This window comes from Buteo buteo, chromosome 23 (genome assembly GCF_964188355.1).
Source record: "Buteo buteo chromosome 23, bButBut1.hap1.1, whole genome shotgun sequence".
NCBI lineage: Eukaryota > Metazoa > Chordata > Aves > Accipitriformes > Accipitridae > Buteo > Buteo buteo.
In genome coordinates, this window is record NC_134193.1 from 5,183,334 (window position 1) to 5,209,125 (window position 25,792).

The 25,792-nt window shown below is 52.3% G+C and overlaps 1 protein-coding gene across 5 annotated transcripts; it reads left to right on the plus strand.

The window, feature by feature from the left end:
* Positions 1-1,722: 1,722 nt before the first annotated feature.
* PPARD (peroxisome proliferator activated receptor delta) lies at positions 1,723-23,832 on the plus strand. Of its 5 annotated transcripts, none has more exons than XM_075055863.1 (8): positions 1,723-1,813; positions 6,468-6,556; positions 17,392-17,620; positions 18,342-18,493; positions 19,264-19,402; positions 20,007-20,209; positions 20,557-21,010; positions 21,404-23,832. In XM_075055863.1, the coding sequence occupies exons 3-8, from the start codon at positions 17,491-17,493 to the stop codon at positions 21,649-21,651; spliced, it is 1,326 nt and encodes a 441-aa protein (XP_074911964.1). In that variant the 5' UTR covers positions 1,723-1,813; positions 6,468-6,556; positions 17,392-17,490; the 3' UTR covers positions 21,652-23,832. The 5 variants fall into 5 exon arrangements, with proteins under 5 accessions (XP_074911964.1, XP_074911968.1, XP_074911965.1 ...); XM_075055867.1 differs by having other exon boundaries at positions 20,560-21,010; XM_075055864.1 differs by lacking the exon at positions 1,723-1,813 and adding an exon at positions 3,340-3,357.
* Positions 23,833-25,792: the final 1,960 nt, after the last annotated feature.

Genomic DNA, 25,792 nt, shown 5'->3' on the forward strand with positions numbered 1-25,792 from the left:
ACTGCCATGGTTTACCTAGGGTGTTGTCATGGTTTAACCCCAGCCAGCAACCAAGCCCCACCCAGCCGCTTGCTCACTCCTCCTGGTGTGATGGGGGAAGAGAATTGGAGGGGTAAAAATGAGAAAACTCATGGGTTGAGACAGTTTAATATGTAAAGCAAAAGCTGTGCACACAAGCAAAGCAAAACAAGGAATTCCTTCACCACTTCTCACGGGCAGGCAGGCCTTCAGCCATCCCCAGGAAAGCAGGGCTCCATCACACCTAACAGTGAATTAGGAAGACAAACGCCACCACTCCGAACGTCCCCCCCTTCCTTCTTCTTCCCCCAGCTTTATATGCTGAGCATGACATGATATGCTCTGGAATATCCCTTTGATCAGCTGGGGTCAGCTGTCCTGGCTGTGTTCCCTCCAAACTTCCTGTGCACCCCCAGCCTACTCACTGGTAGGGTGGGGTGAAGAGCAGAAAAGGCCTTGACTGTGTAAGCACTGCTCAGCAGTAACAAAAACATCCCTGTGATACCAACACTGTCTTCGGCACAAATCCCATACATGGCCCCATACTAGCTATTGTGAATAAAATTAACTCTATCCCAGCCAAAACCAGCACAGGTATGAAGGTATAAATTAGCTCCATCCCAGACCTCAAGTAATGGCACCAACGGCAGAAAGCTTGTGACACCTGCAGCAGGCAGCTGGTCTAGCCCTGGGGAGGGTGGAAAGCAGAGAGGGACTTTGATCAGGAAGGGGAGGAGAGCCCCAGAGCTCCCGCAGGCACTGGGAATGGTGCGTCGTGACGGTCCCGCAGCATCCAAAGAAACACCTGGCCTGGCAGAGCTGGTGCCAGCAGCAATTTGGTCCTCAGGTCCCAGTTTCATTGCCTGAGACAAATCCCAATTCCCTCCCTACTCCAGCACAGCATGAGCTGAAGCACGCTGGTTACTGCCAGGCCTCCTGCCCAGGGCTGACCGCTAAGGGCTCAGTGGCACGTCCCTGGCCCCTCTTCCTGCTCCTGCCATAGTGAGTGCCTCCAGATAAGCCACCCTGCCTGTCACACAAAGCTTGGTGCCACCTCCGGAGCCTTCTTCTCCCAGACATGTCCCCAGTTACAACCACAGACTGGCCTGACCCGAGAGGGTTTAGTGGGGAGGTTCCCGGCGAGGCTGCCGTCCCCTCTGCCCTCACGTCTGCAGGCAGGATACAAGCTGCCCCCCCACAATCCCGCGTTGCACGGACGCGGCCCCCTCTCCCTCCACGGCGGCGAGGGCTCAGGGGGAAGGCCTGGACCCAGCGGTGGGTCCCGGTTAGCCGCGGCGGGGCAGCCCGCAGGCGCTGGGACAGGGTGGCCGTGACGCCGAGGGGGAACAGGGACTACTCAGGCTCACCCTGCGCGCAGCAGACCCGGCCCTGCGGGAGCCCGCGGCAGAAACGAACCAGCCCATCCCCGTCCCCCGCCGCCATTTTGCGCCTCCACCCCCCCCTCCCTCTCCCTACCCAGCATGCCCCGCGAGCAGCGCCTACATTTCCCATGAGGCCCCGCGCCCGCCCGGGCCGGCCAGTGGAGGCGGGGCGAGAAGTGCGATCCGCGCCCGCCAGGGGGCGCCGCGGGGCGGGGCGGGGCGGGGCGGGCTTGGGCCGTTGCCGTGGTGATGCGGTAACGACTTCCCGGCGGCGGCGATTGGCTGCGGGGTGCTGGGTATGCGGTGGCGTCAGGGCGGGCGCGGTGACGTGCAGGGGTGGGGGGCAGCGGGGCGCCGCCGGCGTGTGTGTGAGGGGGGAAAGCGGCGGGTCGGGAGCGGAGCCGCCGCGGGAGGTGAGCGGGGCAAGGCCTGTGGGGAGACACGGGGCGGGGTCGGAGGGGGCGCGGGGGGGTGGGGGGACGGGAGAGGCGGAGTGCAGGGGCACGGTGTGGGGAGGTGGGGGTGTGGAGGAATGGGGTGGGGGGGGACAGGGGCACGGGGTTGTGGGGCAGCAGGGATGGGGGGGACGGGGTGTGGGGGGATGAGGGTTATGGGGCAGTGGGGAAAGGGGTATGGGGGGACGGGGTGGGGGGCAGTGGGGAGGGGGGGGACAAGGACATGACGGGGGTGGGGGGGACAGGGTTGTGTGGGGGACAGGGCTATGGGGTGCGGGACTTTGAACGTAGAGAGGGCAGAAGGTAGGAGGCAGGGTATGGGGTGGAGGGGCTGGCTGTGCTGCGGGATGGGGGGATAACGAGGAGCGGGGGGGTGGGGGATGAGGCTGGGGACGGGGGAGTCTCTGTGGGTGTGGGTTTGAGGAGGTGGCACGCGGGGGCGTTCTGGGGGTGTGGGGTGGAAGGGGGAGGGAGGTCTGGTGCACGGGTCTGAGCGTCGAGGAGGTAGGGGGGGACTTTGGGGGGGCAGTGATTTGGAGGGGGCTAGGAGGGCAGGGACACATCAGTGACTTTAGGGTGCAGGCTCTCGTTCCTGCTTGGGAAATCAGGGAAGACGGAGGATGGAATGTGGCCCAAATGGGGGAGGCTGGGGGGCGGCAGTCTGCCTTTCTGCTCTCCCAGAGGTGGGGTGGCAGAGGGGGAGTTGGCCTGCGGTTTTAGGGTACCAGTGAGGGGCACTGTGTGGGGGTCTGGGGCTGGAAGGAGGAAAAGCAAGAGGGTCAGGGTGGTCCCTCAGTGGTGCATCAGATGAAGGGTTGCTTGAGCAGAAAGGATCAGAGAGTCTTTTTCTCATCCCTCCTATCTCCACGTTCTGCTCCTGCTTTCCCTGATATCCCAGATAAAAGATGTTTACTCGTTGTGCCGTGTTTTTTCCACCTATAAAGTAGGGGTACTGCCGCCTTTATTAAATAGTGGCTCTAAAGTACTTGGGAGTTCTGCACGAGGTCACTTGTCCCGTGCTGCGAGTGCTCGTAACCGAATGGAGGAAGGTGGTACCTGCATGCTGGCTGGGTTGAATGTAACTCTTAATTGTCTTTAAAAGCACTTGTAAAAACTCCTAGGTGAAAGGTAAAGAAGCATGCAGAAGTAGGTGGCAGGACCTTGAAGCAAGAAACCTAATTTTCTTTCACCTCCTGCTTCCGTCCTTTGTTTTATTCTACCAACCTGTTGCATTTTTTCCTTCCTTGTTGGCTAGCTCCAAGCTCTGTAATTATAACCAACTAGGATCCTGTTGTTGCATTGAACTGTTCCTCCCCAAATGAGTTTTGACCTCTCCTTTTTTGTGTGATCAAAAGGCCTCTTGGCCTTGCTATACTTCCAAAAGTTTGTGTGCACTGACTCCACCTCAAGTGGTGTTTTAACAGCCCTATTTTTTTATGATCAGAGAGCCTCCAACCTATTTACGGAAGCCAGTGAATTAAGGTTCAAAGCCTGTTTACAAGGTAGGTGTGTTTTAGTGTCCCTGTGTTGTCCCTGAAATGGGGTTCATTTACCCGGTGTGCAAGCCAATAACACAGAGAACCGAGGTATTTTCAAATTAATTTCATTGATGCACATGAATGGGTGCCTGTCTCAAGACAGCACACCTTTGTCTCAAAAATTCCCACATTTATACACTTAAGTAATACATATTCATTATTATTTCCCCTAATGATCAGTTCTTACTTCTTCACCTCTCATGTAAATTAGTGTGCAGACTCTGTTGTCTTCCTTCATTGTCTTCTTTTGAGTAGGTGGTATCATTTGAGTAGGTGGTCAATGAGTCGGTGGTCGTGATCTCCCCCTGTAGGAATTGCCTTTTACCTACTTCTTACTCTGTCTTGGCAGCTCCAAGCATTTCTGCAAGGTTTGTTGATCAGACCACAATCCGTTACCTTTTCTGACATAAACATAAAGCCCCATTGTCTAGTAGTTAGTTTCTAAACCCTAAATCATGTCTAGTTATCGTTTCCCTATTTTAAATATTAACTAATGGGGGCTGTATACAGGACTTTAGCAGTTCCCTGGTTATTTCAATCATATTATACATATTAATTGATAACACCCAGATGGAAAATCAAGGCACAGAGAGGAAAAGTGGCTGAAGATGCAGCTTGTCAGTGGAGCAGGAGAGAATACACACACTTTGTGACAATCCCATCTATGCTTTTCCCTAAGCATCTGTCTGTCATCGACCCTATTGTATCTGCATGGCTTCAAACAGCATCCTCATGTAACTTATCTTAGCCCTGGCCACCTTCCCCTTCAACAGCTGTCCTGGGAGGCCTCTTGCACGCGAGTGACGATTGTGCTTGCTGGAGGGAATCGGTCGCCTGAGCCGCCATGTGTTGGGAAAGCCCCTATGAACAGGCTGTGGGTGGGCAGAGGAGCAAGCAGGCTTTGGATGTGCCATAGGATCCGGGCAACGTCCATCGTGGCGATGCAGAGGAATCTGAGCATGGAAAGAGGATGCAGAGGTGGCCACCCCATGAATCAAGGTCCCAAGGCTGGTAGCAATGTTGATCTCTTGAACCAGTGACCTGTGGGTTGAAGCAGCCCATGTCCCGTTTCTCGTTTTTGCTCCACTTGGCCCTCTTCCTGCTGTCTCTCTTCGTGCAAGCTGCCTTGCTACCTTCAGCGGAGAATCCCTTTCCCCTTCTGGTACAAACGTGCTCCAGGCTGTGCTGAGGTGGGAGTTTTCTCTCTGACTTATCATGTGTCAGCCAGGGATACAAGAGGAAGCTTTCGGGAGCTGGTGCAAGTATTGCCTTGTGTGTGATGGTGATGGGGCATGCCCTGGCATTTAGCTGTGAGCAGGACGAGGTGAGCCAGTAATTTAGTTTTAATTCTTAGATCTCTGGCAGCAGCAGCAGTAAAGCACTCTGATTTGTGATGGGAAAGAGCTCAGGGTGTGATTCGTGCACTCCTGGCGTGTGATTCATGTCCTCGTTGACAGCGTCAACGTTACACTTTGTTACTGAATCAGGGACGGGCTTTATTGCTGGTGGAGATGAAGAAAGCCCGCTCCTGATGTGCCAGTGGGGTTGTAATGACTTTATTATTGTTTCTCATCAGGAAGGTTAAAGAAGAACTTTGGGCTGTTTAGAAGAACTACCTTCTGTTTTGGGAGGGAGGGGATGAGAAACCTGGTGTAGCTTTAACATCCTGCTGTGAAAGTGAAGTAACTGAGTGTGGTTTTATGGCTCCCACTAAAGCAAAGGCCCAGGTGCTGGATCTGCACTCCTTCCCTTGCTGCCTGACCTTCGGGCAGGCTTGTTTCAGCTGATGTCTCGGCCCCCCTGCCTGTAAACCGAGGGCAATCGCTTTCTTCAAGGGGGGCTGTGATTTTTATATCGCTGACAGCAAGAAAGAGCGATCCTGATGCAAATAATGCTTCAATGCAAGGGACTGGGGTTATTTTTTTTGGAGCTCACGCTCATGCCCTCCCCTGGATGTACACGGGCTGCTCAGCAACATAGGAAACGCCCTCCGCACTCCCACTAGTGTGCAGAGAGCCTCGGCTTTTGGAGCAGGGGATTTGTTTTCTTTTTTCATCCTCTTCTCAGCAGCTGCAGCTCCCGGTGCCTTGTCAGACCTGGGAGGTGCAGGAATGCATGCAGCACTGGGTGGGATCCGCTCCCTGCCCTGAACTTGCCAGCTTGCCTGCCGAGCTGCCCCCCTCTTGGTTGGGGGCTGGCGATGCCGGGTTCATTGCCAGTGCTTGGCTGCCTCGCAAGTCATCCCATGTTGGAGGTAGCAATACGAAACGGGGCTTTTCCATTGAGGTTGAGGAGCAGCTAAGCCTGGGTAATGTCAGGGAGGGTACATGGGTTCAAGTAGCATCATGTTCACAACATCTTTGTTTAATATGTTAGTCCAGTTAGTCTGCATAACTGTGTCTAAAAATAGAACATATTTTCTCCAAGTCCTCTAGTTCAAAGCCTCACAAGCCATTTTTTTTCCAGCGTTGGTCTCTTGCTGCTTTCCTGAGCCTGAAATTCATACAAGGCTATTTGCAAAGTTATCAGGAAAACCAAGAAGAGTGAATGAACTCTGTCGAATCCTTAAGTTTCAACCACCCGAGAGGGAAATTCATTAAAGTTGCAGTAACTTTCTGGCAGCCTCTTAAAGGGAGATTAAGCAAGCTGAGTAAACAAGCCACCTTATGGCCACCATAGACCTTTTCTAGCATCAACTTCATGCATTGTCATAGAAGCTCAGGGTCATCAGCCTCTGGCTGTGGGTGACATGAGGCAAAGGTGACATCCTGATGCTCAAAGCCTGGTGAGGGGTTGGGGCCATCTCTGTTGGGACACCCGTGGGTTTGCTCTACCCTCCTGGTTTGCAGCAGCTACTGGAGCCCAGGGGAGACAGCTGTGATTGCATGTGGTGGCTGCCTCCCCGCCTCCCCACAGCACGAGGGGAGTCACCCCAGCCTATGGTTTCAACATGCGGTAGAGGGAGTGTGTGTTTAAACTTCAGAGCTGTCGCTGGATCCAGCCCAGTTCTCCCAGCGGCATAAATATCTGGCCTTCGGCACAGTCGTGGAAATTCGTGTTGTGTTCTCTTGCAGATTACTTCGGTTTTCATCTCTCCGTGCTGACATGGTAACTGAAGGGTGGCTTTCAGCGACAGGCAGACAGGGACAGCTGCTCCGGAGAGGTAACCCTTCCCTTTCGCACGCGGGCGATCTACCAAAGCACTTATCCTACATATGTTTTTAAAAACTTGGGAAAGGGAAGAGCCTAGGAAGTGAGGCTTGCTTTCAGCAAGTTTCGCTTTTGTCCACGAGCTTAAATGTTCTTAAGTTTCTTTTAAAATTTAAACTCTATGCCTTGTTTTTTTCAGTTTCTGAATACAATCTTTATGGATTACACTTAGTAGTATGCTGTGAGTGTCATGGTCTAATCCTGTTCTTCTAAGCTGACTGTTACCATCAAAGTATAGCGACTTAACATTTGATTATTTCACTGATTTTTATGACTGAAATGGGCTCTTGTAGATTGGGGAGGGTATATGAGGTCAGGGATCGTACTTGGGTAACCAATCACTTAATGATCGGGACACATGATCTTGGCAGCAGTACCAATACCGTCTGTCGCTATCTAACTGCCTTACTCGGACAAAGCTGAGCAGGTTACAGCAGAGCTGTGACAGAGTTTTTGAGGAGGTGGTCAACACGGGCTGTTGTCCTGCCCGCAGCCCTCTGAGGCGATGCCCAAAAGTCTTCACTGTGGTCACTCGGCACCCAGATGCTGCATGTAGCTTCTAATCGTGCTGTGGCTGTAGGGGGTGGATTTATTTTTGCCGCAGCACACATCTAAGGTGGTTAGCTGGACAGAGATGTGGTTTTGTGTGTCAAGTTTGTGCAACTGTTGTACTGTCTCTGTTCTGGCATTCGAGACATGGACTTCCAAGGATCTTTGCAGCGTGCAGAGAGGATTTTGTAATGAGCCACATGAGGCTTTGCTGATCAGAAGAGCATTGTTGTACAGAATTGCTTACTGATGTTAATGGTCTCCATCTCTCTAGCGTGTTGCCTGTTGACAAATATGTATTTTTGTACAGTATGTCTTGTTGCCTTTCGGGGAATATTTCATCTGCGGCTATTGAATTATGAACTGGAAATCTGCAAATGATCTTAGAGACTGAGGAATTAGCACGACAAGAGACTCTTGGGCTCCTTCGTGCAGTGGGACCTGGCATGCAAATGATTTTTTAGTTGGGTGAGATGATGTTATAGTGCTTATGCCTGAAAGGTTATTTTCTGTCAGAACCCAGCCTGGCTTGCCTTGACTGTGAAATTTTAGAGATGTTGGTTTATTTTGTGATTTGTATTGGCTCCCTTGCTTTATAGCAGGAACAACTGCCCTTGCTGATACCCACAGATTTGTCAGGCTGTGTAGCTGCTTTCTCATCAGGCGCTGCAGAGCAATCTTTGCTTTTCTAGAAGTGTTGCTATTCAGAGATTTACTGCTTATCACTGCTGCAATAATTTTGGAGACTCTGGGAAAGTCTAGACAAGCAGAAGTGATTTCCGTAGTGAGTACAAATAAGATTTTTCTGTAGAACTAATTTTTTTTTTAATATTATACTCTGAAATGCGCTTGCATTGGCAGAATGCCTAGGAAATTACTTTCCCAAAGCAGGGTTTACAGTGGAATGATTAATGCTAATATAAAGCCTTTTGGTCAAGGAGATTGTGAAATGCATCTTCCCCCAAATGTGTGTTTTGGGATAGCATTCACTGCAGCCCTGCTTGGTTGCAAGAAGGATTCAGAGCAGAACTCATTTGAGTTGTATCTTAGTTTCAGGATGACTTCTTGAAATGCTCTAATATTCATTGCTATGATCTGCATCCGGAAAATGTCTGTGTCCTCCAAGGCTTAGCCAAGAGCTTGTGAACATCTGAGATCATTTGGGTCAGGTCTTTCAAACGGGCCTTGCAGAGAGCCCCGAGGTATGTGCGTGTGTTTGGGTGCTTCCCTGGGGATCCCCGTGGACAGGTTCTGCTCAAAGGTTTGGGTTTTGCAGAGGCTGTGGTTTGCAGGGGAATCCTGACAGGGGAGGAGGTGGCAGGATGAAAGCACGGGCCAGAAACACGAACATTTCTTGTGGTGCTGGGTCAAGCCAGAGCACATCTCTGAGGCTTGTGGATAGCAACAGCCACATAATGTCTGTGCTAACCAGAATCGTTGCCCTCATGCTGCATTTTCTGGTTTGCCCTGGTCTGGGAACTGGAACTTGGAATAGCAAAAACCAGAACATGCACGTTCAACCCCATAATGGAGATGTAGGATGGAGACAGGGAACAGTTCTGGTGGTTTAAAAGGGCAGGTGAGCTTTCCTACCTGAGCTGATAGGGAAACATTTCTCTAACTGTCTGTTAAGACAAACTTTGCTATGAACCACACTACTGCCTAATGAATGTCTCATTAGGAAAAGCTTTGTCAGGCTACAGAGAGGATGGGTGAGATGGCTTCAAAATAAGCAGTGTTTTGTGCAGTCACCTCGGTGATGGGAACCTAAGCTCAAATCCCTATCCTGCCTGAATTTTTACAAACTTTTTTTTTAATGCAACTCTTGATTTCATCTTAATGCAAATCTGGAATATTTCTGAAAATGCCCAAATCTGATTTTCACCTTTAAGTTGATTATATGGGTTCTGCTAGAGCTGTTGGACCTTGAAAGCTGTTAACCCCACAGGGCTGATGGCCAGAGACACACATCTCCGGAAAAAAAAAATCTGTGGGTTTGAGAACCCATAGGGTAGGTGTTACGTTGTGGTACATGGGGATCTCTGGAGAAGGGTTGTTGGTGAGCATGAGCTTGGGACTGGAGCTGGTGGAGCCCGCTGAGCTCCCAGCAGCTGGCTATGTTGGGAGGTGGTGGTTGTTGGCTCACTCTGTACCTCTGAGGCTCTCTCCGTACCCCCAAGACTGTGCCAAAGACGTGAGGATGTTATGAAAGGCGCTAATGCTTTGCTCAAGTGTTTTTGTTTTCTAGGGGCTGAGGTGGAAATCCAAATGGTCAGAGCAGACTGCAATCCTCTAATTGGCAGAGGAGTCTTGGCAGGATCATGCTGACATGATTGCTGCTCGTATCACTGCTGAAAACACAGGGAAACCTCTGTTCCTCCAGTCGGCTCTTGCTGTGTGAATGTGGCCAAAAATAGTAAGGAAACATCATTCCCCTCTAGTTCCCTAAGAGGGTGTTGAACTAGTTTGTGTAACAAAGTTATTCTAATGTTCTCTGGAGTTTTCTGTACGGAGTATGCAGTCAAAATCAGACTCTTTTTTCCTACTCTGTGGTTGAAATGGAGATGAAACGAACATGGTGATTTGTTCTAACCGTTCCGGTGCGTATGTTCCCAAGCCCTGCTGAATCATCTGAACTTGTGCCTGGGCATAATCGCTCACTGTCAGCTGCCTCCTGGGATCAGAGCGGCATGGCTGGTGCCCAGGTTATTTTGCTAAGGTCTACAAAATCGGTAGCACTTTTCTGGGAGTGCAAGTGTAAGCATAAGAAAATTTATAGGCTGGCGGATTTTTTTTTTTTTTCCCCTGGTTAGCCCATGGGATCTAAAAATCTCTGTCACTGCAAAGAGGAGAAGGCTTGCTACTGCTTTTGTGGGCATTTTACTGGGTCTGGAAGCACTGGCAGCCTAGCAATAAAACTTACTGGCCTGCTGGGTATTTGGTTCCAGACAGCAGGCTGCACACACCTGTGTATGATCCAGAGCAATGCATTGGCCTGGTGCTACTTTACTACACCTCATTGCTTTTCTGGGGAGCTGATTGCCCCATCCAAAGCAGGGGTGACACTTGCTGGTGTCCCAGTGACACTGAGACTTTGAGGAAAACTAAGATGGGTCCTGGTATGCACAGTGCTGCCAAATGACAGCCTTATTTGCTGCTAGCAGTGCTCCTGTTTGCAGTGACAGCTTGTTCCACTTGCTGCTTTCCTGGTTTTCCATTTAAATGCTGCTCTGAGTCTGTAACACCCTGTGCCCACTGTTTGCCTTGGGAAGTGTTGTTGCCATTCCCATGAGCTCCTCCCTCGTCAGCGCTGTTCTATAATTACTGGTGTTCCTGAAACCAGATCCTTCCACGTGTCCTGCCCAGGTTCAGGAGGACAAGGGATTTGTAGGCAACTAGAGTGCCCTGGAGTAAAGCGCGAGAGGACTTCAGGAGTTTCAGAAAGCATCAGCTTACAGTGGTTTGGTGGGTTCCCTGAGCTGCCAACTTCCTTGCCTTTGGGATGGTAAAGGAAAGGAGAATATATGCCAGAGAGCTTCTCTGGCACTTCAGAGAAGAAGCAGGGATGTGAAAGCTGGCACTTGTGGAGCAGCAGCAGAGGCTGCTGGAGGAGCACAAATAGGAGATGCTGTGCTGGGTGGCAGATCCCTACCAGGAGATGGGAGCGGGGCCCGTGGGTTCAGCGTCCCCTGTGGACACTTAACGATCTCTGCAGCCCTGTGCAAGCTGCCCTGTGCCTCTCTCCCAGCAGCACGTGTGCTAGGTTTGCAGACGTGTTCCCAAAGCATTGCCACAGCTTCACAGCCACCTCTGCTGTGCTCTGGGGTGCGGGGGGGATGATACTCTCCCCTTACTAGACTTAATGATCTTCTCAAATAGCAACACTTCTATGCCATTTCCAGCTCTGAGAAGCCCCAGTGGTGTCACCTTTCTGGTACCTGCTTGTTTCCTGGCTGCGGTCCTCATTCCAGCGGGTCAGACCCACGTGTCCCTTCTGCGCCTGGGTGCTCTGGGCTGTCCTGAGCCCAGAGCAAACACAGATTGCCAGGACGAGACGTGCCGGTTTATTTGCTGAAAGTAATCCTGGAAATGCTTTGTATAGGAATGTACAATGGGAGAAGATGGTCACGAGCGGTGTGGTGTGCTGACCTCGGGCTGGGGAGGCCAGACTTGAGAGCGTGACTGCAAACAGGTGTCAAAATCCGTAATATGGGAATAAACAATGACACTTGGCACTGATGTATTCCTCTGTGCTTCCAAAACATGCCGTCTCTGTGAGCTAATGCAGCAAGGAAAGGATCAGGAAGGAAGCACTATTAAAGTCCTGCATTTGTTTTTTTGGGGGGTGTTTTTTTTTAGTGGAGTTTGGTTGGGGTTTTTTTTGATAATGAAGGAAATGGAGGTATGGGGGTTGACAGGATTTGCTGAAGGTCATGAAGCAGGACTTCAGATAAGAGCTAACAACTGCTCAGCTCTTCACTGCCTGCCCTGCTGTTACCCCTTCTGCAAAAGGTAGCTATGGAGGCTGGCTCATCGAAGGCTGAAGAGGGCAAGGAGTCTCTCCACTGGAAAGGCATGTAGGGATGATTCCTGTAGAAGTATTACCTCTCTCCCAGTATCTGCCATCTCAAGATTTTGGAGCACATCTGATGCGTGCTTGGAGAATGAGTTGAAAGAGAAGAGCAGCCCAGCAGACCACCCTTTTGCGTGTGGTTGTGAGTTCACTGCCCAAAGTCTGATTTGCTTCTGTTTCTGCAATACCGCTTGCTATTTGAAGAAACCCAACACAGGCAAGAAAGCAGGAAGTTCCTTTTGGAGCAAAATGCCGTGATCTGGTCTTGGGGACAGCATCCGTTGTGGTACGAAAAGAGAAGAATCCGGCCAGTTTTGTAACCTTTTTAACTTTTTTTTTCCCCTCAGTGTCCAGGAAGTAGGCGAGTTAAAACATGTGGTAGATGTGTGATGCATTTTGGCAAGCCTGGCTGTTCAAGGCAAGCGAGGGAATCTCCTGCACCCTCTGTCACATGTTCCTGAGTAATTAGCAGCAACACGGTAATAGCAGCTCTGGCAGCATCCTGTTGCTTAGTCGGCTGGGCTTGTACTTGGTGAAATGCAGATAGCCTGCACAGAGCAGTGTTGGAGAGAAGATCACAGGACTGGACTGGGTCATGGTACAATGTCTGAGCAGATGCTTCAAGGGGAAAATCTGCCCTGAGTGTCAGTGCTGGCCAGGGCTGTGTGGAAGGACTCTTCCTTGCTAGCTCTAGTAGTTAGTTTATTTCTGCATGTAGCCTGCCTTGCGGCCAAGACTGAATAAGGGAGGAAGCACTTGGGTAGTAAGTGCTGCTGAGATCTCATTAGCTAATGAGGGGCTACGTTGATCTTTCAGGAACAAAACCAAACATGTTTTCAATGTTTGTGTCTCCTGTTTTGTGCGCTTAGTTACCTTTCCTGTATTGCAGCTTAGCTTTTTTATTTGGCTTTTATTAGTCGTAGCTGACGTGTAGGAGGAGGAATAGAAGCTGGTACTCGATCAGCAGATATTGGAAGCAGTGACACAACCCAAGGGATGTCTGCAGTTGATGGCCAACAAGCAGCAATCACATTTTTTTATGGATTCAGTTCAGTTTTTGTTTGTCGATTCAATATGTGCTGCCGTACAGAGGGCTGAGTTCTCATCTTGACCCTTCCAAAAGGATTCACTTCTGTTGACTCTGAATTTGGCTAATATTTCTGTCCAAAGGAATAAAAATTCAAGCCAGAAGTGCTCCCATGGTAAATTAGTTTCCTTTCGCAATTCCTGGTGACCTCTTTTACAGTAACTTGAACAACTACTTTGAGCGGATCAGCTCTGTGACTTGGCCCTTGGAGGAGGTTTGGACCTTCTTCTAGCATTTTGCTTTGCCTGGAAACTCCCATCTTCCAGGGAGGGATCTCGTGTGGTGACACTCCAGACTGCAATAGGGACTTGGTCAATCCCATCTGTATAAATATATTAGAAACAAATGTATGCTCTTGTGGAGGGGAATGGGGGCAGGCATCCTCCCTCCACCCCCATGAGCACACTGAAATTACCTCTTGTTTGAGCTCACCACCAGTGAAACTACACCTGGTTTGAAGATGAGGTCCTTCTAATTACGAGCACTTCCTTGCTCTCATTTTGTGGCTGTCTGGCTGCCAGCGCCTGGGTGTCTGTGTTGGAATGCACGTCCCCTTCTTGTGACACTTTGCTCTCATGCAGTACTCGAACACTGGTGAGAAACTGGGCTTTTCCATCACATCGTCCTGCCACCCTTCCTGCCCACAGACCACAGGGAAGCAGGCGCTTCCTCGCCGGTTTGTCAGCTTCTGCTTCTCTGAACTTGGCTCCAAGGTCTACATGCTAATCAGTGGCGAGGAGCTGTCAGGACAAAAGTGTACAAGCTGTGGGTTGATGAACTGGAGGTTTGGATCTTGGTCAGCTCCAAAGAAGTACTGCCTTCTTGCAGGGGTCCACGTTGAAGATTTGTCTCCTTTTAATTTTTATTCCTGTTTTTTTTTCCTCCTCCTGTTGTGCCATATCTCTTCCCCCATACTTGCCGTATGGTTTAGCTTGGCATAGATGCCAGCCCCTGCTTCTAGTAAAGATAAACCTGTTGCCCGTGCTGTTTGCAGTGTGGGAGCAGGGCAGCCAGCAGGCATCTGCCCAAGCCTGGAGCCAGCAAACAAACGCACCCTCCGCTGTCTGCAGGCTCCCAGGAGGGAGGCTGCTGTCACAGCCAGGGTTACTGAAGCTTCTTGGAATGGGGATTGAGGCAAGGGCAGAGCAAGTCATGAGATGCTTGCCCTCTTGCTCGTTCTCATCCTGTGGGAAGAGGAAGGGAAACAGCTTTGCTGGATTCTCTGGAGAAGCTTAGGAAGGAATGCATGGTTCCTGTCCTTGTTTCCAGCCTTTCTTTCTGTCGCTGCCCTGTGATGACTGAAGAGAAAAAGGGGGTGGCTATGCCAGGCAGGAATCTCTGCCCTTCTCCCTGCAGCTTAAAGCTTGTATGCTCTGGCGGGTGGCTTTTTAGCCAAGGAGAGGAGACCGAGTTATCCCTCCTCAGGCCCTGTCTGCTCAGCAGCTGGATGTGGAGGCACCAAGCGGGTGGAGAGGTCCTGGGGTTGAGATGGACCCTTTGGCCATCCTCTGCCATCCACGCAGCCATCCCTGGTGTCATCCCACAAAGATGCAGGGCTGTGATGACCCTGCCCATGGCTGTGGTGGCAGGGCAGGTTCCTCCTCATGCTTAGAGGGACAGAGTTCGGACAAACCACTGGGGAGCTCCAGCTTCCCAGGTTACCCCACTCTGAACCACCAGGCTCACAGGGGAATGGAGGAGCCATGTGTGAAACCTCGGCAAATCTCCACAGTCTCTGCATGCTGCCACGCCACTGGCCCTGGCCCAGAGGGGAGGGCTGGGGGTCCGCATCTGTCCGGGGGCCCTGCCAAGCCAGCTTGCTCCACACTGGGGTGTGCAGGCACAGCCCATGCCCTGCCTTTCATCTGCTGAAGGCAGGGGGTGCAGCCTGTGTGAAATCAATCCGTTTTTCCCTCCTCCTCTCCCTCTATCTCTGTTGTTTAGAAAACAGGGGAATAGCTAAGGGAAAAGCAGGTGTGCAAACAGTTCTCACAGCTTCCCTCTGCCCAAGCCCCTGTACTCTTGGCCTGCAAGGAGATACTAAAACAATACGTTCAGAGCCTTCTGGTAAAAGCTTTTCTCTCTCTGGCTCTCCAGCCACTCGTGAAGGGTGGGATCCGAACCATTATCCTTCCTCTAATGCCTGCGTGCACATGGGGAACTTTAGCTGGAGCGTGGTGTTGCTGTCTGTGCACATCTCGCCCTCTGCTTTCCTCCTTGTTGGGCCTGCACACCTGTCTCTAGCCAGACCGACTCCAAGCACAGTTTTGGGGTTGCTGTGGTGGGTTTTGGGGAGCAAGCTGCGTGTCACAAACTCGTTGCTACCCGGGAAGTACATGGCCCTGAGTAGACCCAGTGGATGGAGAACAGCATGCCAGGGATGCAGCTGAAGGAATGTGCCCACGTTACTGCAACGGCAACGTGCCATGAGGCATCTGGCGCAAAGCAGAGGGTTCCATCTGCACTGGGTTTAAAGCAAGTGGCCTGTGCTGGATGCCAGAGACAAAGGAGAGCTAATAAGAAGCTCATTAAGCTGCTGCTGGTTGTATTTTCCACTGTAGCCTAGTTTCTCCTGCCACAAGCTTCCCCCACTAACTGCTGTTCCAGGCAAAAGCATTTTCCTGATGTTTGTCCATTCATTTATATATAGCCTTCAAAATGATCGAGCTCGTTACCCTCCATCTCCAATGAATAGGTTTTCCTGCCTGTGTGCCATGTCCCACCACGCGGGATGTGTGAGAGGAGGCCAAGGATAACACAGCCCTTCAATGGTCCCTTAGTGCTCTCGCGGAGGCACGGGAAGGGAGTGCTCTGCCCTTGTTTAAGCACCCCTCTGCTTGCTCCTGCTGTAAAGGAGAGCAGGGCAGTTGTGCTTGCAAGTTGCCTCTAACGTACCTCTCCTTGAAACAAAACTGTCTGTCCTGCAGTCTGAATTCCCAGCGTGGAGAGCAAAAAGCAAGGCCCCCTTGCCCACAGGAGACGTAAGCTGCAGGGGATGACTTGAGTCCTGGCTTTGCAATGTGTTTGCATTCAACCTCCCGCTTGCAGGTTTTGTCCTCTCCCTCGGCTGCTTGCTTGATCTCGCAGGGAGCTCTGACCTTGCTCTGCACTGACAGCTTTCCAGCGAATCCAAGGAGCTGGCTGTGGCTCAAGTTTGAAGTGCCAGGCGTGAAAGTCTGTGGCGAGAGGGAAAATGAGCCCAGGGAGTCCTGGGTCACTGCTGCCCTCCCCCAGCAAGCCCTGTGCTGTGGCATGGGCTTGGGCATGGGCCAGACCATCCTAGTGCTTGGGGGTTGCCCTTGTGCGAGTCCCCTGCGAGTAGCTTGCTTCTCTCTGATGCGGGCTTGAAGATGTTGCATCAGTTTAACTTGTGCCTGCAAATCAAGGCTTTCCTGGTGGAAGCTGGATTTCAGTGGCTTTTCTAATGGATATTTCTCCACTTAAAAATAGCTCCTTTAAGGAGCTGGATGCAACTCTACATAAACTGGGCTTGAGATATTAGTTACTCAAGCAAGAGTCAGTTTAGGAATCAAGATCTGGAGGTAAATGCATGCTGGGATGTCACAGTGTGAGCTGGACACTCAGGCGAGATCCGGCATGGTAAGAGGGAGGTGGGAACGGTTCTGCGATGGTCATGGTACCAGTGATGCATCGCTTGCACGGCTTGAGTTTTTTGTGGGCTGTTTGGGATGGACTAAGGCAAACAAGGAGCGGAAGTGCGCGGGGGGAGGATGGGGCCGTTCCTCCCACAGGAAACCCAGGATTAAGACACTAGCTGGATTGTGTGGCCATCGCGATCACACTGCTGGACCCCGTGGCTGAGCACGGCCCAGCAGCTGCACGGAGCAACAGCAACACGTTCAACCCAGCGGCTCTTGGCAGAGGAGCTGGGGCCAGTTACAACATGACGAGTGAAAATAAACACAAATGCTGTGACTGGCAATGCTGTAATGGGAAGGAGCGTGAGCACAGGGGCCGGCAGGAAGCGATCGGTCTTGCGGATGGCTCGCACAGGCCGGGCGCTTTCAGCCACTGCCTGCTGCTGCACTGAGCCCTGCTCCCCCAGCATCTCCCACCCACGGGCACAGAGCCGCTTCACCTTGATCAGCCTCTGCTATCAATCCAAGCTCTGCTTTGGCTGGGTGGGGATGGAGGGTGAAGCCAGCCCTACCTTAATCTTTCTGGTGGCGTTGGCTCTGTCAAACCCCAGCCTTGACTACCACTGTGACATCCCAGGGTGCTAGTGACTCTGGGGGACATTGTCTGGGGCACTGTTTCTGCTATGGGACTTGCAAGCTGGGGAATGCAGGTCCCTGAGTGGCATCTGGGCTGGCTTGTGGTCTGGACTCTGTCTGCTGGGCTTTAAATACGATTCCAGTGAGCTTTTGCTTCCCGAGTCCTACAGGGTGTTTATACCAGAGTGCCAAGTGGCCTTTAAAAAGCCCCGGGTTCTACTTGTCTCCCTGGATAAGGAGAGAAAGCAGAGCAGGACTAGCATGGTTACACATCGCCCTGCTGCCGAGATGCTCTGTGTGGGTGTTCAGAGCTGACACTGCGCGTTTCTCCCTCTGTCCCGCAGGCTAGCAGGAACAGCCTGGTAGGGTCCATCTCGGATAGACGCGGATGATGCCAGAGCTATGACAGGGATTGCAGTCTTGGCACTGAGGGGTGATCAATTATGGAACAACTACAGGAGGAAGTACCTGAGGTCAAGGAAGAGGAGGAGGAAGAGGCAGTGATGGTGGCAAGCGGAGCCTCGGACGCAAGTGGAGGACCAGACAGCTCGCTGCCTTCAAGCAGCTACACAGGTGAGTGGAGCCACGGGAGCTTGTCTGTCCCTGGAGGGTCCAGGTATCCACGTCCCCTGGGCAGCGTCCTCAGCTGCAAGGGCAGAGGACGTGCCTGTGAGTGGAGTTTGGCTTGTTTTAATCTCTTCCCTTTGTGAAATAATGCATTGAGAGCCAAGTTAATGGAGACGCTTATTTCTTCCTCTGTGGTCACTGCACAGCTGTTGGCAGCAGGTTGGGAGATGGAAATTAAAAAGACAGGCAGGTGACATTGTGCCCCAGAGTGAGGGGACTCCCAGGGTGCCTGAGGATGCTTCCCTGGCCACTTCTTGAAGTCCTCAGGGCAAACCGATTGTAGGAGCTGGGGGAGAAGGTTTGTTGCTGCTGAAGAGGCTCCTCCAGAGCCCCGGGCGTTCCAGCTGGGCAGCCCTGTGCCAGCCGCCTGCCAACTGGGGATTATAAAATTTGCTGGTTGGGTTTCATTGCCTAGACATGAAAGCCAGAGGGAAGAAATCAGCATTGATGTGGAGTCTCTCAGCTGCTGGGGGCACTCTTGGCTCTGTGCATGGCATCTGCCTGCAGCCAGTGCCTGATCTCAGAGGTTAACTGCCTAGATGCAATGCCAGTGGCAGGCTGGGACAGTGCTGGAAATCCCTCGTCAGCTCCATGGCTGGAGGAGTTAGGCACAACGCTGGGCTTGTGGCTACTACAGAAAGGTACATATCCCTTTGTGTGTTTGCAGACCTTTCGCAGAGCTCCTCTCCCTCCCTGTCGGACCAACTGCAGATGGGCTGTGAGGAGGCAGCCTCAGGAGCATTGAACGTGGAGTGCAGGGTCTGCGGAGACAAAGCCTCGGGGTTTCACTATGGCGTGCACGCCTGCGAGGGCTGCAAGGTATGTACACCTTGGGGAGGGCTGGGTTCAGCAATGCCAAGCAGAGATTAGACCCAGGGACCATGCCATCTCTTCAGGCAAGCAGATTTGCAGCAAAACAGGGATGTGGGATTGAGTGATTGTAAAAAACTCATTTGCAACCTGTCCAGAGAGTGTGAAGAGTACAGGCAGACACGCAAATACCGTCCTGGGAGAGGCAGCTGAGATGCGTATGGCCTAAATCTTGCCCCGTCATGCTTTACTTGGTAAGGCAAATCCATCTATCCCCATGGGGACCCTGGCTTTGCTTTTAAAGATGCTCTCTGTGCTGCAGATCAGCAGTGAGCTGTGTGTTTATCCCCCTGGGATCACTGGCTGCAGCTTGGATGTGCCTCTGAAATTCTTTCCCCCACAGCAGATGCCAGCGGGGCTGCGTTAGTGGCCCAGGTCCTGCCAGACATTCCTGCAGGCTGAGGCCGGCCCACAGCTTGTTCCTCCATCCCTCCCTGCTGGCTGCCTGCAGTATCACACACACAGCTCTCCAGCACCTGACCGTGGGCTGCCCTCCACGGTTCCTCCTCTGCAGCCCCCTTCTCCCACCACACAACCTCTCCTTGAGACAGAGACTCTGCTTGTGTCAAAGAGACCCAGGGCTCCTCCTCCCCACCCGTCTGAACCTCCATGAGGCTCCTGGGGATAATAAATCAGCCTGGTCGCAAACCACAGGTGCTAACACTGCTGTTCCCTTGTCCTCCTGCTCTGCATTGCCCCTCTGTGCCGCCTGCCTGCAGGGTTTCTTCCGCCGGACAATCCGCATGAAGCTGAAGTACGAGAAGTGTGAGAGGAGCTGCAAGATTCAGAAGAAGAACCGAAACAAGTGCCAGTACTGCCGCTTCCAGAAATGCCTCTCGCTGGGCATGTCACATAATGGTGAGTGTCACTGCTGTCCACAGGCCTGGTCGGCTGGGTGCCACAGGGCCATCTGCCCGTCTATGAAGGATTCACACGGGGAGGCTGTATATAGCTTGCTTTATTCCATGGCTCTCTTCTTGCTAGGGGATCATCTTTCAAATCCAGTGCTTTGAGCCTTTGACTCTTCATCCCCTTCTGTATGAGAAGGGGCTGTTCATTCCCACCATGCAGGTTGGCTGTTGGTATATGGCTGTCCCTTACGGGTTGACCCAGAGGGAACTGGACACACAGATTGCTCTTCTGTGCTGGGATTTTTAAACTTCAGGTGTAACCATCTCATTCCTGGCCAAGCAAAGGTGTTTATGTGGGAAGCAGGGTTTGTGTGAGAGCCCAGAGGAGTGGGGATGGGAGCTTAGTGTGAGGCTGTGTTGGCAGTAACGGATGGTTCATGAAGGTGTCAGTGCTGGAGGAGCTGCAGCCCTGGAGAAGCATCGTGTTGCATAGCTGCAGGTGTTCACCAGCAGACCTCTGTCTGCGGTGGCAGAGTAGACTGCTGCCTCCCTGGATGCCTCTCCTAGGGTCGTCCCCAGTGTCCTGACCCACCGGTTTACCCCATTCCCAGCAATCCGCTTTGGCCGCATGCCGGAGGCAGAGAAAAGGAAGTTGGTGGCGGGGCTGACGGCGAGCGAAATCAGCTGCCAGAACCCACAGGTGGCTGACCTGAAAGCTTTCTCCAAGCACATCTACAACGCCTACCTGAAAAATTTCAACATGACCAAAAAGAAGGCGAGAGGTATCTTGACCGGGAAGGCCAGCAGCACCCCAGTAAGTTCCCTCCCCAGGGCAGGTGGGGTTGGCCATGACCAATGGGGGGGGCGGGGGGTGCTGTTCTCTGGGAGATGCTGCTCAACTCCCTCCTGCTGTAGCTGTTCCACATGCACCATTTCCCAGCTGCAGCCAGGTGGACTCTACACATTCTGCCCCTCGCTGGTAAAATTCCCATTGCTTTGCAGACTTGTGCTGTTATGGGTGGGGTGCAGATTGCCCCGGCACTGTCAGCTCCAGCGGGGAGAGAACAACAAAGGGACAGGCAGACAAATGCAAGTGTCCTTGGCAGAGCTGATATCTTGAGTCCCTGCAGCAGGTTGCTAACTGCTTGCTTCTTTTTCAAGCAGCCGTTTGTGATCCATGACATGGACACCTTGTGGCAGGCAGAAAAGGGGCTGGTGTGGAAACAGCTAGTGAACGGCATTCCCCCCTACAAGGAGATCGGGGTGCACGTCTTCTACCGCTGCCAGTGCACCACAGTGGAGACTGTGCGGGAGCTCACCGAGTTCGCCAAGAGTATCCCCAGCTTCATAGGCCTCTACTTGAATGACCAAGTGACTCTGCTGAAGTACGGGGTGCATGAGGCCATCTTTGCCATGTTGGCCTCTATCATGAACAAGGACGGGCTGTTGGTGGCCAATGGGAACGGCTTCGTGACCCGCGAGTTCTTGCGTAGCCTGCGGAAGCCCTTCAATGAGATCATGGAGCCCAAATTTGAGTTTGCTGTGAAGTTCAACGCGCTGGAGCTGGATGACAGTGACCTGTCTCTGTTTGTGGCTGCCATTATCCTGTGCGGAGGTGAGCGGGCACCCTTGGCCATGCAAGTGTCAGGAAGAGTCCTCCTGTACTTAGAGGTGGTTTGGAGTGGGCTGGGGGAGCTGAGCTGCAGCTGGCCCTGAGATCAGCCAGGGGTGTATTAGGGGGATGAGAGAAGAAGTGAAACCAAAGCTTCTCCATGGCGGTGATGCCTAGCAAGCTTGGACCAAGAACAAGAAGCGTAGAAGTGGCATCTCCTTCTCGTGTGCTGCTTGTGGGATATTTTGTCCAAGGGCACGCTTCTCCCCTTGCCTAGTTGACGAGGTTGAAGTCACGGTGGGTGGGTTACAGTCCCCATCTCCCTTTCCCCAGGAGGAGCATGTACTTTGGAGGGTTACACCATAACACTACAGCTACCATGCTTCCTCTCCACAGACCGTCCTGGCCTGATGAACGTGAAGCAGGTGGAGGAGATCCAAGACAACATCCTGCAAGCGCTGGAGTTTCACCTGCAGTCCAACCACCCGGATGCCCAGTACCTCTTCCCCAAGCTGCTGCAGAAGATGGCTGACCTGCGGCAGCTGGTGACGGAGCACGCCCAGCTGGTGCAGAAGATCAAGAAGACAGAGACGGAGACATCTCTGCACCCACTTCTGCAGGAGATCTACAAGGACATGTACTAAGGACCTGTTATTTATGAGAATGAAGCCATGGATTCCCATCAAGACTCTTTGTAAAGAAACAAAGAAAACCTTTCCCCATGTCTTCCATTTCTTCTACTGGAAACTCTTTTCTACGTGACCCTGACGTACGGTACATAGGGCAAGATGCCGTAAGATTTTGCAGCCACCACCTGCTAGGCCAGGGCTTCCGTTAACACACACTAACAAATTTACAAAGGCAAATCATAAGCTACTGTTTCCGTTACTACGGCCCAGCTCTTTAGCTGCTCCCTGGGGCCCCTGAAGCGGACAGCCGGTTTACATGGTCTGGACGGTGGGGTTCCTGTGGCAGCCTGGGGACGGTGGGGGATGCTCTGGTCATTAGGAGACCTGAGCACGGTGCGGGTATCCGGTGGGGCCAGCAACAGCACTTACAGCGTGTCTTTATTTTCTTTTTCGTATTGCACTCTGAAGACATAGTCCTGAGCCGTGAAGTCTAGGACAGTGTAATGAAAGGAATTTTCTCTCTTTTCCAAAGAAAAGCCAGAGTATTTGAAGACGGGTAAGGCTGTCCTAGCAGAGACCCTCAGCTGCAGCCTCCCCTCGCTGTGCAGCGTGTTTGTGTCTCCCAGAGGGACTGTGTGATCTCTGCCTTCCCCCGAGTGCCGTGTGGGAGCCCTTGCTCCTGGTACCCCCGTTTCAGAGAGAGCCTGCCCCTCAGTATGAGAGAGGTAGGGATGGGGAGGTGGGAGGGAAAGGGGTTGACTCATAAAAATTCATCTTCAGAGCAGAGGCCAGAATCTGTGTGCTTCCCCAGGCTGTTCTGCACAGATGTGAGTTACCAAAATGGTTTGTGCAGGGCCAGGGGCAGGCCTGGGACTGGTCAGGGTTTAGGTGGCAGGGCTTGCAGCTTGTCCTGCAGCTCCCTTGCCCAGCCCTGGGGGGGCTCTGGGGGTGTTGCAGGGCAGTGCAGGCAGCAGAGGCTTCCCAGCAGCATGGCTCCTGTGAGCACCAGAGCAAGCAAAGCCTTCAGCAACACCAGCAAGGTGAAAGCCATGGCCAGCCCACAGTGCTCAGGATGCTGAAAGGGCATTGACCTGTCTGTTAACACCCTGCCTCAGTTTCCCCTCTGTGAAAGGGAGCCAGATTGTCACCTGCTCTCTGCTCGGAGGGGGAGCACAAGGATTAACTAGCGCATTGCTAGCAAAGAGCTTTGCAGCTGTAAAACACAGTATAAATGCCAAGTATTTATAAAAGGGGAGGGAGAGGGTGGGATGCTCACAATGAGCAGGAGCTTCCTGGCGAAGCGTGGCTGGGTCAGGGAAGCTGCCCTGCCCTCCTTTGCCACTGTCCCAAGTGTGAGTACAGCTCCAGGCTTCGGGGTCTGCCTAAGCCCAGAGCCGTTCTGGGACTTTACCTCACACCATCTCGCAGCTCTAGTGAAATGCCACAGTGCTGTCTGTGCCTGGGATGGGACCCCTGTGGGGGGGGCGCTGCATCACCTGGGCTCTGGGAGAGAGGACAGATCTGGGAAGGGCTCGGTCCCCTCTTGGGATGATGGTGTCTGACCTGAGAAGTGGCACATACCCATCTGCAGCTCATGGTCCCGTGTGTCTCAAGCAGCCTTATTAAAATACTGATATTCCCAAGGAGGGGTTGTGGGAGCAAATTAGTTGGTTTTATTTTCTTTTCCTCCTCTTCAGGGTAGCAGATTTCCCTGGTGCAATAATTCCTTTAAAACCCAAAGGGGAAGAGCACTGGGCTTCCCCTCTGTGTCACAGGGCTGGCCGGTCCCAAACCTGCCCCTGCTGCCACTGCCCTCCGGTTTCTTGCCGTGCCTCAGTTTCCCTGCCCTCTGCCCACCCAGCCCCTTCCCCTCCCTACCTCGCACAGGTGTTATGAATTACCGTTTCTAAAGCACTTTGAAGCCCTCTTGGGGAAGGCACCAGAGATGTGCGTGTGCTGGATGGAGCCCGGGGGATGCAAAGCCCCCGGTGGCATCCCCCACCATAGCCGGCATGCAGGACTCACGTGCTCATCACCTGGGGAACTTTTTGCTCTTCCCTCCGCGACAGTGTAACGACCCTCAAACTGAAATGTATATTTTTGCTAGAAGTACAAACCTCCAAGTGTTTTTAATAATATAAATAGTGTCCACAAACTGACTTGACTTTAAATAAATCTGAACTAAATATTTAAGAACCCTTTAGCGTCCAGCCTTTCATTGTGGGATTCTCTCGGCCCCTGGGGGGCTGTCCTTGGGAGGGTTTCCAGCAGAGGCAATGGGATTTGATGGATTTGCTGTGATTTCCAGGGATTTGCCATGATTCCCAGGTCTCTGTGATTCCCAGGTCTTGCAGCTGCTGTGGTTTTCCTGCCTGCATTTGCCATCAGACCTAAAGGCAGCAAGAGCCAGGCACCAGCAGGTCCCAGCCTCAGAGCCAAGCGCTCCCTGCCCCAAATCTTTGCTGTAGCGCTTGCTGCGGGGTGAAGCTGGGCAATGAGCTGAGGCCGGCTATAGCCACCCCAAGATGGGCAAGGATGGGCTCAGGGACAGCCTGGCCACGCGCTGGCACCGGGCTCTGCTTGTGGCCGGGTCTGAACACCCAAGAGTTTGCAGGGAGCAGCTGCAGACCCCCAGGCTTCCCTCTCCCCTCTGCCCCACGCAGTTTGAGGGCCCCCAGGGGAAGCTGTACAAAGGCCCCCAGCCTTTCCCAGGCATCTGGGGGCACAGAGAGCCCTAAGGCTCCCAGCTGGGCTGGGGGGAGCAGCAGGGTGAGGGTTAAGCCACTGTGCCTGCCTGACAGTTACCAGGCTGAGCCCACCAGCCTGTCCGTGGTTTAACTCGGTGGGCAACTAAATGCCCACTCACTCACCCCTGCAGTGGGATGGGGGAAAAGAATCAGAAAAAAAATGTAAAATTCACAGGTTGAGATAAAGACAGTCTAATAGGACAGAAAAGAAAGGGGAAATAATAATTCTAATAATTGTGATAAATGAATTTAGTCTCAAACAGGATTCCAATCAAAGTTTACAATTTATTAAATGAATAAATGCAAGCAAACAGCGCTCAGCGCACCAGGAGCCTCTGCTCTACCAGGATGCGCGCTGTGAAAAACAACCCAGCTTCTTTTATAGTCTAACATTAGTTACATATTCATACTAGGCGTGTCCTTCCAAAAGACTCTCCACCTCCTGGTTGTGCAGGTGCAGTAGTTCTCCCAGAAACTTCTCGAATACCGTGTATCTCCGACCAGGCTCCCCACTGCTCGGGCCCACAGCAGACATCCTGTGCAACAGCCGACAACCTGCACAGCACCAGCTGCTGTCACCAGAACCCAAACAAGTTCACAACAGACACCTCCCCCCTACCAAATGCATATAACAAATTGCTCATACACTGCCATTTCAACACACCCTCTATTTATACATACTAAAGATCACCCTGTTCATAACCTCGCTTAATACTACGATAACTGCCTCAGTTCTCCCCTAGGATCTCTTGTTTAACACTGTGCAGTTAACAACGAAACCGGTTTGGGGCTGGCAAAAAAGAACTATATACATATCATATGTCTCCTCCCGGCCTGCAGTTATACGAGGACCGACAAAATGGTTAAAGATTACATATACAGTGAGGGTCACATTTTATTATGCGGCCCTAGCATTGTTTATATTGACACAAATCAGATTAACACATTTCACAATAATAGTAAAAGAATTAGAATATACAAAACAAGTGATGCACAATGCAATTGCTCGCTGACCAAAGCCCAGCCAGTTCCCGAGCAGCAGCAGCCCCTGGCCAGCTTCCCCCCTAATTTATGTACTGCACATGACATCCCATGGGATGGAATACCCCTCTGGCCAGCTGGGGTCAGCTGGCCTGGCTGTGTCCCCTCCCGGCTTCTTGTGCCCTCCCACCCCCAGCCTCCGGGCTGGCAGGGCAGTCAGAGAGCTGAAAAGTCCTTGACTTAGTGTAAATACAGCTCAGCAACAACTAGAACATCAGTGTGTTATCAACTTTGTTCTCCTTCTAAATCCAAAACACAGCACTGTACCAGCTACTAGGATGAAAATTAACTCTATCCCAGCCAAAACTACGACACCATCCAAGGCCATAAATAGCCCTGGGAGGTTGCCCAGCCCTCTTGGCTGCTGG

Excerpts from the sequence above, each read along its gene's own strand:
- PPARD (XM_075055863.1), top strand. The coding sequence starts at position 17,491 with ATGGAACAACTACAGGAGGAAGTACCTGAGGTCAAGGAAGAGGAGGAG. Across the intron at positions 17,621-18,341 it reads GCCTTCAAGCAGCTACACAG|ACCTTTCGCAGAGCTCCTCT; the intron begins GTGAGTGGAGCC and ends GTGTGTTTGCAG. Across the intron at positions 18,494-19,263 it reads ACGCCTGCGAGGGCTGCAAG|GGTTTCTTCCGCCGGACAAT; the intron begins GTATGTACACCT and ends GCCTGCCTGCAG.